Source organism: Acomys minous (genome assembly GCF_964271855.1).
Source record: "Acomys minous genome assembly, chromosome: 14".
Classification (NCBI taxonomy): Eukaryota; Metazoa; Chordata; class Mammalia; order Rodentia; family Muridae; genus Acomys; species Acomys minous.
In genome coordinates, this window is record NC_140496.1 from 78711393 (window position 1) to 78724044 (window position 12652).

General features: G+C 42.3%; 1 protein-coding gene across 3 annotated transcripts in view; it reads left to right on the forward strand.

Annotated features, from left to right (window-relative positions):
• PDE5A (phosphodiesterase 5A) overlaps nt 1-8827 on the forward strand; it is a 144400-nt gene extending 135573 nt beyond the window's left edge. For all 3 annotated transcript variants that reach the window (XM_084757814.1, XM_084757812.1, XM_084757813.1), the window contains exons 19-21: nt 669-743; nt 1945-2028; nt 4683-8827. In XM_084757814.1, the coding sequence (XP_084613940.1) occupies nt 669-743; nt 1945-2028; nt 4683-4820 (297 nt within the window). In that variant the 3' untranslated portion in view covers nt 4821-8827. The remainder of the gene's footprint in view (nt 1-668; nt 744-1944; nt 2029-4682) is intronic.
• Nucleotides 8828-12652: the final 3825 nt, after the last annotated feature.

The following is a 12652-nucleotide window of genomic DNA, read 5'->3' on the forward strand; positions in this document are numbered from 1 at the left end:
TCCCCAGCTGGGGGAGAGCACACCAGCTGGTTGTTCAGTACCAGAGGATCAGCCCTGAAACATACACAAGTTCCACTACACTGACTGAGAAGGTTGTGTTTATGTATTTAGAAATATATATGTATGTATGTATGTATACACACACACACACATATCTGCGTGCGCGCGCGCGTACACACACACACACACACGCACTACGCAATTAATGAAAAAAGAGGCTGTGGATTTGAAAACAAGCAAGAAGGGTATATGCAAAGTCTTGGAAGGAAGAAAGAGAACATGACCAAAGTGCATTGTATGAAATTCTCAAGGTGCTTTTTTAAAAAATGAAAGAAATGGATGCTTAATGAATAGTTTGCTGGTTACCATACAGATGAGCAATCTCACTCTCGACTCACAAAACTGAAGCCTGTTGCTTCCTGCTTAGTTACAGAGGGTCAAGTAGTTGTGAGGGCGTGGTTACAGCAAATGCGGCATAATTTCTGTTTCTCATCACTGTGTCATCCTAATGCTACCCATGTGCTGGAAACAACAGGTTTGCTAGACTTCATTATCTCACTCAAAGTCTCTGTCTCCAAGACCGACCTGCTCCTCCCCCCACCCCACCCCTTGCTCCTCCGCCCACCCCATCCCCCCCACCCCAACACTCAGTCTGCTGTCTGTTTCAGATAGCAGAACTTGTAGCAGCTGAATTCTTTGATCAAGGAGACAGGGAGAGAAAAGAACTCAACATCGAGCCTGCTGTAAGTACACGGTTCTCTTGGTGGGAACTGTTCACCACATTTTAAAATTATATGCTTGTTTTAGACTGGTTCTTACGGTGTACCTTAAGCTAGTCTCCATCATAAAATCCACTTGCCTCAGCTTCTTGGTGCTGGTGTTACAAGCATGTGCCCGCACTTCGCTAAAGCGTATATTGCTTCTTAACACATCTATGATACCTTTCCTTGGGAATGCAGTTTCTCGTTTCACTTTTTAACACACTCCTTTTAGAAGAATCATACATGCTGACTCAAAAGCAAAAGCAAGCTTGGGAGGTGAAAATTGCTTAGACACTAGGTCTTAATTTGTGTGTGTGTGTGTGTGTGTGTGTGTGTGTGTGTGTGTGTGTGTGGTTTGCTTTCTCTACTTTAATATAATAAGCCGTTTTTATTCTAATATGATTTTTGGTGTATATGGATCATAATTACAGGAAATAAATGCAGCCACAACTTAATTCACTTCCTTTGCTGTAATATTTGCATGTTCATTATTATACATAGAACAGTGATAAACAGTTGCATTGCTTTTCTGCATTATTTTGTGAGGATAAATACTCATAAGAGAACAGTGACTTTAAGAGTGTTTGATGTGCCGGGCGTGGTGGTGCACGCCTTTAATCCCAGCATTCGGGAAGCAGAGGCAGGCTGATGTAGTTCAAGGCCAACCACCTCTACAGAGCAAGTCCAGGCTAGCCAGGGCTACAAGAGAAACCCTATCTTGAAAAAACAAAACAAAACAAAACAAACAAAAGTATGTATTGGGGCTAGAGAGATGGCTCAGAGGTTAAGAGTACTGGCTGTTCTTCCAAAGGTCCCAAGTACAATTCCCTTGTTGGCTCATAACCATCTTATAATGAGAACTGGTGCCCTCTTCTGGCATGCAGGCACACGTGCAGGCAGAACACTGCATACATAATAAATAAATAAATCTTTTTAAAAAGTGATGTATACTGCCTTTTAATATAGAGGTATAGATCTCAAATGTGAAAAAAGGATCTTTTCAAACCATTTATTTGTTTCAGTTTCTTCCTCTTCTTTGTAGGGTTTGGAGTGTGTGTGTGTGTGTGTGTGTGTGTGTGTGTGTTCTATCTGGCCTCTTTGAGCTAACCACTGAGCATCTGTTTACAGCCAACCTTTCCTGTATCCTTTGAGTAAATGCATATCTGTCTGTGTGTATTTTCAGGATCTAATGAACAGGGAGAAGAAAAATAAAATCCCAAGCATGCAAGTTGGGTTCATAGACGCCATCTGCTTGCAGCTATATGAGGTACTCACAGGGAAAACACTAGATTGCTAAAGTTGGGTTATGTTGTGAATTGAATCTGAAGTACGTTGAAAAGATTAGCACTGGATGCATATTTTTGCTTCTCGGCCAAAAACTGTAATTATCACTGCTATTGTTTCTTCTTGCTGACGAGTGTGATATCTGTAGAGAACAAGGACGTGGTTCGCATTGACTCACTCTGGGTATAAATATCTGCTGAATGCCCAGGGTGTGCTGGTCACCAACATGTTAATTTAGGGGATGCTAAGAGGCACTTGCTGGTGCTGCCCTTGAAGGGATATGCCCTGCATACTCTGTCTCTGCACTGTCTTTCTAAAGTTTAATTTTAGCCGAGGCACAAAAAATAGTCACCCAGCTTTTTTTTTTCACTGTCATATTGTGGCTTAGATATTGTTAAGGGAAGTTTTCTGAGGACTTTTTAAAAGGAGGGTACCGGAATATGGTCCAGTCTCCATCCTTCTGCCATTTTTCACTTCTTGGTTTTTTGTAGCTTTTGTTGTTCTGGCAAAAGTTCCTTCTACTCGGGAGGCAGAGGCAGGCGGATCGCTGTGAGTTCGAGGCCAGCCTGGTCTACAAAGTGAGTCCAGGATGGCCAAAGCTACACAGAGAAACCCTGTCTCAAAAAACCAAAAAAAAAAAAAAAAAAAAAAAAAAAAAAAAAAAAAGTTCCTTCTAATATTCAATGCACTGGTTTAGATGTTTATTACCCCAGTACACAAGGAGATGCCGCCTTTGTTTCTAAAAGTTCAAGTGGATTTAAATTTCATTTGTTTGAGAAATTATCCTGGGGTTGTCATAAAAGGTTAAGGCCAGACAAAAAATACAAATTTTCTAATCCAGATATTGCAGATTTAGCAATTGGATGTGTAAAGTTAATTTTCGAGAGAGAGAGAGAGAGAGAGAGAGAGAGAGAGAGAGAGAGAGAGAGAGAGAGAGAGAGAGAAAGAGAATATTTACCCCAAACAGGGTTCCTGTATTAGTCAGGGTCCTAGAATGTGAAGAGTTGCCATGACCAAGGCGAATCGTAGAAAGGAAAGCATTCAGCTGGGGGGCTTGATTACAGTTCCACAGGTTCAGTCCGTGATCATCATTGCCAGAAGCAGACGCGCATCCTATTTGAAGAGTTGAGAAGTAGTTGAGAGCTACATCCTGATCCATAGGTAGAGGGGAGGGCATGGGAGGGAGGAAGGGAGGCGGAGAGAGAGCAAGAATGAAACTGGTCCTAGTTCTAGGCTTTTGAAACCTCAAAGCCCACCCCCCAGTGCCGCACTTCCCCCAACAAGACCACACCTCCTAATCCTTCTCAAATAGTGCTACTCCCTAGGGAGTAAGAGTGCAAATACAGGAGCCTATGGAGGCCATTTGTAACCAAACCACCAAAAGCACTGACAGGCTTAACAGACAATCCTGGTGATGAGGATAAAGGGGATGGTAGAACAGAAGACACGCCTGCCTCCCCGTGGTCCTCAGGGCCCATTTGGCCAGGCTTCTCCTCTCTGTAGAAGTTCTTCCTCAGATGCTGCCAGGAGCCCCGTTTCAGGTACCCTCAAACCTCCTGTGTATGCCAGACCCGTTCCCTGCTCCTTAGGTAAAGAGTTCTTCTCAGCTGATGATACCATGGCTCTTGATTTTTCCCATCCCTGCAACCAGAAAGAATAATATAATCAGAAGAGCCATTTTAGATTTCACTCTGTTGTGTAGTTTGTGGAAGCACTCTTTATGCTGCTGGGAATTCTATATGATCTTGAAAGGTGCCTTTATCATGAAAGTGGTATGTTCTCACTGCAGATCAAACAGAAAGTCCTGGGAAGCAAACTGGCAGATTAAAATCTTTCATAGTCTTACTATTCAGAGATAGCTACTGATGGTGTGTGCACTGTAAGCTGTTCTCGTGTCATTTAATAAAAATTGGTTTTTAAACTCCATGATATAGCATATATGTCAGATGTGAGCCTGAGACATTCATAATGATCATAAAGCACTTACCAAGTATTACTAAGCCTTGTTGGGTATTTGTCATTTCTGTATTACAAAGAAAGCCCCAGCAAATGGTCTTGTAACTAAATGGCACCATGCTTGGTCAATAATAATAACCTTTATGAAACTGTGTAAAGCACAGGTACAGTTTCTCACAGCACCCTCAGGAAGTGTCTGCTAGCATAAATAGCAGATCCAAACAAATGGCTCTCCCACGCCTCGCTGTTGATGTATTTTAAAGATTCACTTTTATCTGTAATCATGTGCGTGTCTTTGTGTGGGTATGTGCAAAGGAGTACAGCTGTTCGTAGAGGCCAGGGGCAATGGGCCCTCTGGAGTGCTAGGCAGCTGTGAGGCAGCTGCCGTGAGTGCTGGGACCCAAGCTCACGTCCTATAGAAGAGCACAACATGCTCTTAGCTGCCAAGCCGCCGTTGCCCCCAGCCTCGCCATCAAGCCCCCCTCAGTGTTGTCCTCACCTGTCTCAAAGTATGCCTCCTCAACTGTGTAGCTTAAGCGGGAATCCTTGGCCGATACCCCGTGTGTGTTTCTAGGACTTAATGAGATTGCCAGCCGTGGGCTGCTCGTGTAATGACTGTGGCCCTTGGTGACAAGCCTGTGGCTGAGGCTGGCTTCTAGTTGTTCCCTTTCTTTTCCTTAGGCCCTGACCCACGTGTCAAAGGACTGTTTGCCCTTGCTGGACGGCTGCAGAAAGAACAGACAGAAGTGGCAGGCCCTTGCGGAGCAGCAGGAGAAGACACTGATTAACGGCGACAGTAGCCAGGCCAAGGGGGACTGACCGCCTCCGCCGTGCGCAAACTGCCACAGGCCCAGTTTCGCCGTACACTATGCAAATTTGTGTGCACTTTGCCGCTGCTGTATTTTGTTTTTGCACAGCTCCTGTGAGCATAGCGTGACGTGTTTTAGAGACTGCTACCGACTTTGTATACTTTGGTTTTATGCCACTGAAGTGAAATGAATAGTCGCACTCACTCTGAACAACGTTGATAAGAATGCTGCAAGCGGCATTCCTCCACTCCGCTTGCCTTTGCTTGGGGGTTATAAATAACTGGCCTTTTTGTTTCTGAGTCACCAGTCTTTCAAACACGTCAGGAATCTTTCCCAAAAGTGGATTCGAGGCCAATTGAATGCGTTCTAGGACATTTAAAGCCAGTGTGAGATGAATGCTGACTGAGTGGATTTTAGGGAGAAATGAATGTAAACTTGTCAGAAGGGTCTTAACCAAGTTAAGACGTGAAACAAGACACTGTGGTAGCTAATCTCTGCGGTCTTTCTGTGATGGGGAGGACTTGCAGGACACCCCATCTATATGATGGGGCAAATTGAAATTACAACCTATCCATGTGGTGGCCCTTCAGCACAGTCTCAGCACCCTTTCTAAAGCCTGGGACCAGATGATTCCCCACTGACTGTCCCAAAATTAAGTGTTTGCCAGATGTGGGAGGGCCCTGGAGAGCACTCAGCCAAAAGAAATGTTTCACTGAAAGGTCTTTCTGGCAATCTACATTTTAAATGCTGAAAAATTTTAAAACAAATTATATTATTATATTTTTATTTTTTTTTTACTTTTCATCTTGTTAACTCAACGATTTAAGTTTGAAAAGAAAAGTAGCCATAGGAGCACTTGCCTGAAGTCACAAAATAGGCCTCGATTGTTCTGTCAACTGAAATTTACAGGAAAAATAAAGTTATATGAGTAGCAGAAGTTTGTCTCCAATAGGGAGGTGAAACAAAGAATTCAAAGGAGCAGTGTATGAAAAACTTCCTGCCTGAATCAAATACCACTCAGTATTGGAAGTAGATCATGAGTCAGGGGGAGCATCTGAGCCAGGGGACGAGTATCTGTTCCAAATGTGCAGAAATGTTTACCTTTGAGGAGAATTAGAGGGACTTGATTTATTAATGTCCACCCTTTTTCCCACATTCTCCCAAAGAAGCTGAAGTATTTGGTCTGTCTTTCTGACATTAATTTGAGTTAAAATGGTTTCTTTCCCCTTTTCTCTTTGCTTAAACTTCAACATGTTCATTTTAGATCCTGTGTGTGTATATTTGACTGTGGCTTAGATATGAAAAGGCTAAGCAGGTTATGCTAGCATTGCTTTGTATTGGTAACGGCTAGGCCAGAGAACTGTCACCCAGTGCTAACTGTACTATGGTTGCAATACTCGGCATTTTTCAGAATATTGTTTTATTTGTATTTCATGTCCTATAGATGAAACCTGTAAGGTTGCCTCTAGTGCACTGGTGTGTCAGTTACACAGACTGTCACTAATAATAGTCATATCAATATACTTCCATATGCCTGTGGACGAGTGTTAATTCCTGAGTATAAACACACTGCTTAGATGACATTCTATAAGCCTAGCATTGTCCCCACACATTGTAAGTGCTTAGTTATGCTCAATGCAGTCATGGACACTTGTAGCTTCTCCACACTCCTCTGACTTAAGGCACTGAGAATATTTGTAAAGAGGCCAATTATACGTGGAGAATTTGTCTGATATGTTAACAGGCAAAGGGTCATATGTTTTGACTTGAGTAATGGTTTGTTTTACATGCTAGTGTAGCATTAATACAGGAAAATATAGGAAAAGCAGTGCCACGCCCATGCTATTTTATTGCTGCCTAGTTTAGTTCATACAGAGAAGAATACTATTTTATTCAAATGATTTTTGTTTTATAGGAAAAACCATTCCATACATGGATTTCTGTCTGTGGTACAAGAACACAAACCATAGTTTCTGTTCTTACTGTGAATATTCCCTTTCTAGTATCCACTGAAGTTGGACTGTATTTATCATGTTATGTTATTTTAAGTGCTCCCTCATGCTGCCATCTGTTGATAGTGCCCATAATGAATAAGAAGTTGCTCTTGTCCTGGACTGTTTGATGATTTGTTTGGCTGGCTGTAGTAAAATCATATGATGAAATTTCCTTTTAATTGTCAGCCAGAAAAATCCCCGTGTTTTGCTGAGTTTTCCACAGAGCTTTCTGATCTCACGTGGTTAGAAGAGTCGCCTTTTGCCAAGCATGAGGCTTTGTGAATGTGTGTAAGTCACTTAAGCTCCGCACCCAACGAGGCTGCGTTCCTAAGGTAGTTAGGTTTGGACAAAGCCTGTGCTCGAGGGGCATGTCCCAGGAGGCAGCTAGCTCTTTAAGCCTTCCTTATGGGCCTTTGAGACCACTGTCGGAAAATGGGGTATTGAAGTAGAGTGACCTCATTGCACGGGTCATTTCTTATGTTGAGTTCCCTAGACGGAAAACAAATACATTTAATCCACTCCATACAGACCTGGCTCGGAGCATAAACCCAGTCTGATGCTTCCTCGCTGGTTGGTTAATTAGGAAAAAGAGTTTCTCTTAGTAGCAGCCTGGAGATAAGGACATGTATGAAAATGTACTGAAAATAATGGCTTCGTGGAGGAACTTGAGTCGCGGACAACTCTTGCCGACCAGTCAAGTGCCTTTACTCAGAGTGTTGCAGAAGTGTGGACCTTGGCCCCTGTTACATTTCCAAACTCCCTGTGTTTCTCACTGTATCACACTCCTAAACCTTATCAGGGAAGCAGTATGGCCTTTTCCTTTAACCTGATTTAAGCTGAGAAAGGACAAAGTGCTCCTTTGCTCTCCTGTAAACAGCTGTTTCAGATAGGGGGGCAGAATTGATTTACTCAGTGTCAGCCATGCATCAGCCCACCCCTCATTAAATCCTCTCCTCAGTGTTAGGTTCAGTGTCTGCTGCGGAAGCAAGGCAGCAACTCCGAGGAGCTCACCGGCTGCGCAGGAAGTGACTAAGGGCACGTAGAACGCCAACTTAATAACATGAAAGTATAGGGGTCTTTCTATCACTTTTCTTTTCATCGGTAACATACAGACTGTAAACTTTTTTTTTCTTTTTTTAGACAGGGTTTCTCTGTGTATCCGTGGCTGTCCTAGACTCGCTCTGTAGACCAGGCTGGCCTCGAACTCACAGCTATACGCCTGCCTCTGCCTCTGCCTCTGCTTCTGCCTCCCTGAGTGCTGGGATTACAGGCATGTGCCACTGCACCCAGCTCAGACAATGAACTTTTATCCAAAATGTCTTTAAGCATATGCCAGTGGACAGTCTGTCTTCCTGTCAGCATGGGTCATTTACCTTGCTGATAGCTTTAAGAACACCGTGTGTAAGGAGTCACATGGCATAGATCATGTTTCCATATCCAAGCAGAGAAAGAGAGACCAGAGTTCTCACAGACTATTCAGCTGCAGATTTGGACCCTTTCTGCCTTCTCGAGAGCAAAGAAGGAAATATTAAAGCTTACCTCACCTGTCCACGTTTTTATCAAAAGCCTGTGTAGACACGTCTTGAATGTCATTGAAAGTGATGTAAATAGCTGAAAATATAAATTTCTATTGCAGTTTAAGAACTCTAATGATCCATCACTCGCCACTGTTGATTTCTATTTGTATTCTTACGTCTTTTCAATATATCCGAACAAATACATAGTTTCTGGCACTATTTTTATACTAGCATAAAGGAATTACTATGTAAATTGTGTTTATTGTGAAGTCGTTTAAAATGGTTGAAATGTCGCTCTTTTTCCTCTCCTCTCCCCACACTGTAAACCATCTCCAGCAATCCTTCTGTGAGAGGGTCTCCTCCGGGAGCACACGCCCACCCCCGCCCCTAGTCCTGGTGGAATTGGACATGGTCAAGGTGGTTTGTCATTGTGTGAACTCGACACGTGTCAGTTGTTTTCTCATTTTGCAGTGTTGTAAAAATAAAACAAAAGAGGAAGAACTGAATGTGGTGTGATTATTAGGGGACGTGGAGTTGTCGGACTGAGGAAATGATAGGGAAATTGAGTTTTCCACTGGGAGAGCTAGTCCAATTAGTTTGAGAGAATTTTACACTGTGGTTTGATAAACATTTAGTCTTTAAATAGATTCGTCAATACTAGTTGTTTGTGTTTTGTTTTTATTGGTAATGCCTTATGTTACCAATTTGAGGGCTCTGTTTCCCGCCATAACAGCACCGCGGGACAGGTGGTTATTAACAACCTGATTACACAGGGAGCTAAAACTTCAGTGCATCCTCCTTGCCGAATGGCTTGAACTGGAGTCAAGCCCAGATTTTTTAAATACAAAGTTCTAAAAGTCCCACATTCACTCTTACTGGGTCGGATGTGCCGTCTGGGAGCATTACAAGCAACAGGTCTCTCGGCAGCTTTTGTTTTGTTTCGCTTCTGTGGGTATCATTCCTTTAGTTTGGCTGGTAATGCCTCAAGGGCCTCCTGATGCTCATTGGAGTTCCTGGTATAAAAATAGACATTGTGGTAAAGATAACTGGATTTTGCTTTGTTTTTGGTGCTACTAGGCTAGCCCTCTGGGACAGGGGATGTACTGGTTAATTTTTAATTATTCTGCATTTTTAAATGTTTATTGTTACTAAAATTTCAAAATAAACACATTCAGTTATATGGCTCCCTAGGGGGGGTCTTGAGGCACAATTTAAAAAGCTGAAACTTAGACAAAGGTTTTTTTATTTTAATTTTCCCTGCCTAGAAGGCTGGGAAGTACAAGGTCATAGCACTAAAATTCTCATTTTAATCAGCTCCTACTTTCGTTGGATCCACCTTCTGTGTGGAGTCTTTCAGAGGACAACTGTGGTAGGCTCCCATCCCGTTCCTTCTCTTCACGGCTTCCAGTGTCTATTCTACTTGCTCTTCTGACTGGGAATTAAGCATCCTCCTCAGAGTCCTCCTTGTTATTTAGCTCCTTTAGGTGTGTGGATCAAGCCCTCTTTGATTGATCAGAAAAACACCTCACCTGAAGGAACAGAGTGCCAATATGCATAAAAGAATACTTGAAATTTCTGGCCAAGAGAGGGCGCCAGAATTTCATTTGTATTTTAAAAAGTAATTAACTGGCCATAAAGAATAATTAAAAACTGCTTTTTCAAACATTTTTCGAGACTACAAATGAGAGAACTCCACTTGAGAATTTCTGGGTAATGAAAAAATTCATTTCTCTGTTAGTTATTTTGAAATTGTAAAGCTTTGTTTATTGCCCTTAATCCAGTGAGCATGCTTGTGAAGACTTTCTCCAAGCAAGTAAGATTATTTGAGTTCTCTTTTACTAAGTATTCAACTCCCAGGGCAGCAACCCTTTCTGTAGAAATAGGAAGCACTTAACGGCTTCCTTAAATGCACAGTCCTGTGATTGTTTCAGGAAACAGGAATTCCAGTTTCTCCACTAAGCTGATGTTTTTAAGGAACATAACATTAACCCAGCAGAAATACTGAACTTGATTGACTATTCTCTGGCTTTAAGCTACACCTTGCTAAAGCGTGTGTGTGTATGTGTGTGTGTGTGTGTGTGTATGTGTGGTGGGGGCGGTGAGGATTAGGGAAAGAAGTTGTAGCTAACAAACCAGTTGTTTAAAATAAAAATCCTGAGAACTGTGAATGATATAAAAGTCATAATTATTTTGAACAAAAATTCTAATTAAATGATATGCATGAATAATCATGATAGTTTTGAACATTACTATGTCCTAAATTATTACTCTGAGCCATGGCCCACATTTTCTCTTCATTTCATTGTTTGTCTTTCATGAGTAGCTTTGAGAAAATATATGACAGCATATTCTTAAGGTCTGTGTTTCTGCTTTACCAACTAGATCACTGAAAGTCAATGATTTTCTAATCTCATGTGTGCTGGTTGTCTTTTATCGTGTTAACACAAACCTAGACCTATCTGTGAAGAGAGAATCTTAATTGGAAAAACAAAACAAACAACAACACTAACCATCAAAACTCCTCCACCAGATTGCCTGTAGACAAATTAGTAGGACATTTTCTTCATTAATGATCGACGTGGGAGGGCCCAGCTCACCCTGGGCTGGTGGTCCTTGGTGCTATAAGAAACCAACTTGAAAAGGCCATGAGGAGCAAGCCAGTAAGCAACACTGCTCTATAGCATCTACTTCGGTTCCTGCCTTGGGTTCCTATCCTTTTCTTCATACTACACTACAACTGTAAGCTGAAATCACACACACACACACACACACACACACACACACACACACACACACACACACACACCCTCAACATGCAAGTTGGTTTTGGTCATGCTGTTGTATAACAACAATAGAAAAGTAACTAAGACATCATTCTTTAAGGGATGGCCTCATACCAGAGCTCATATGGACAGCACTAACTGGACTCAGAGGATTATAAAGAAACAAAGTCAGGAAGTGAAGGTGTCTAAGTAGGAGGTGTATCTGAGAGGATTTAAGGGAAGCAGCGTCAAGTGGGAATATGATAAAATAGATTCTATGCATATTTGACATTCTCAAGGGACTTAAAATAATATGTACGTTGAAAAAGAATTTTCAGGTCTCACTGACTTACCTAGACCAAGAGGAAAGGTATGGAAATCAACAGCTCTTCATGTCGTCCACTCTGTTCAGAAAGGCCAATGGAGGAAGCCAAGGGTGTTGCTCTACTGGCCATAGGAAAATAAGCAGAACCCTTGGGGCATGGTGACAGGGTGATAGGGCTGCCCTGGCCATCATTGTTCTGTTTCTGGAAATCAATTTGCCTATTGAATTTCAGCCCTGAGGCGAATACTTGCTATCCTGGGTCTACAAACACCTATTTGACCACAAAGCCCTTCTAGCTCTCCATCTTTGTGCCCACCCAATGTTTTGTTGTTGTTTTTGTTATTTCTAGTGAAAAAATTTTTTTCTATGATTTCTTACTCTTCATAAATTTTTTGTTAAGAATGACACTGACTCTAGTACTGGGTGATTTAAAAAGCCAACACAACATCACAACAATAATTGAACAAGAGCTAAAATTTAAGACTGTGAAAGCACCTCTCTGATAGACTGTTTTCTAAGAAATTGTTTCGGTTCCCACTGCAGTTTAAATAAGCGTGTTGTCGTGCTTTCATTCATAAATTGATAGCCACTGTAGAATGACAGCCACCAAGAGTTTACATTGCCAGGAACCAGTGAAAATGCATAATAGCACCAGGCTAACCACCGTGTAGAGAAAACTATTCACGCTCTTTAAAAGTCAACAAAAGATGGTCATTCATTCCTAAATAATTGGAAGCTTCTCAGAAAACTGGAAGGATGCTTGAATCTCACTCAGAAGAGGAAATAAAATAGACATCTGAAGGAGATGGAGGGAGGGAACCAGGTGGGAAAGGGGGTAAGAAGGGGTAACATGTGAGCAGGGTCTACCTCAAGTCAGGGAACATTACCTCATCTCTACCATAAGTCTTTAGGCTGAGGGTGTGACTCGGTGGTCAGACTCTTGCCTAGCATACAAGAGACCCTGAGTTTGATCCCCAGAACTATTAAAAAGTAAAGGAAGGCGTTTCTATGTCCATCGGAGCAAGGAGTGTGGCCCTGAGACCCTGTGGAGCCTTTGAGGTATGACTTAGGAATCAGGCTGGAGCCCCAAAGGGACTCTGCGCTCAGTAGTGCACAGCCAGAGGAGAAGCTGCTTAAGCTGTGCGGAGCTGGGATGGATGCTTGCATGCCTTTCCTCTTTGCTTTCTAGAGGTGGTCACACTGTGCAGTCCAGGATGACCTTGAACTTCGCATCCTCCTGCCTG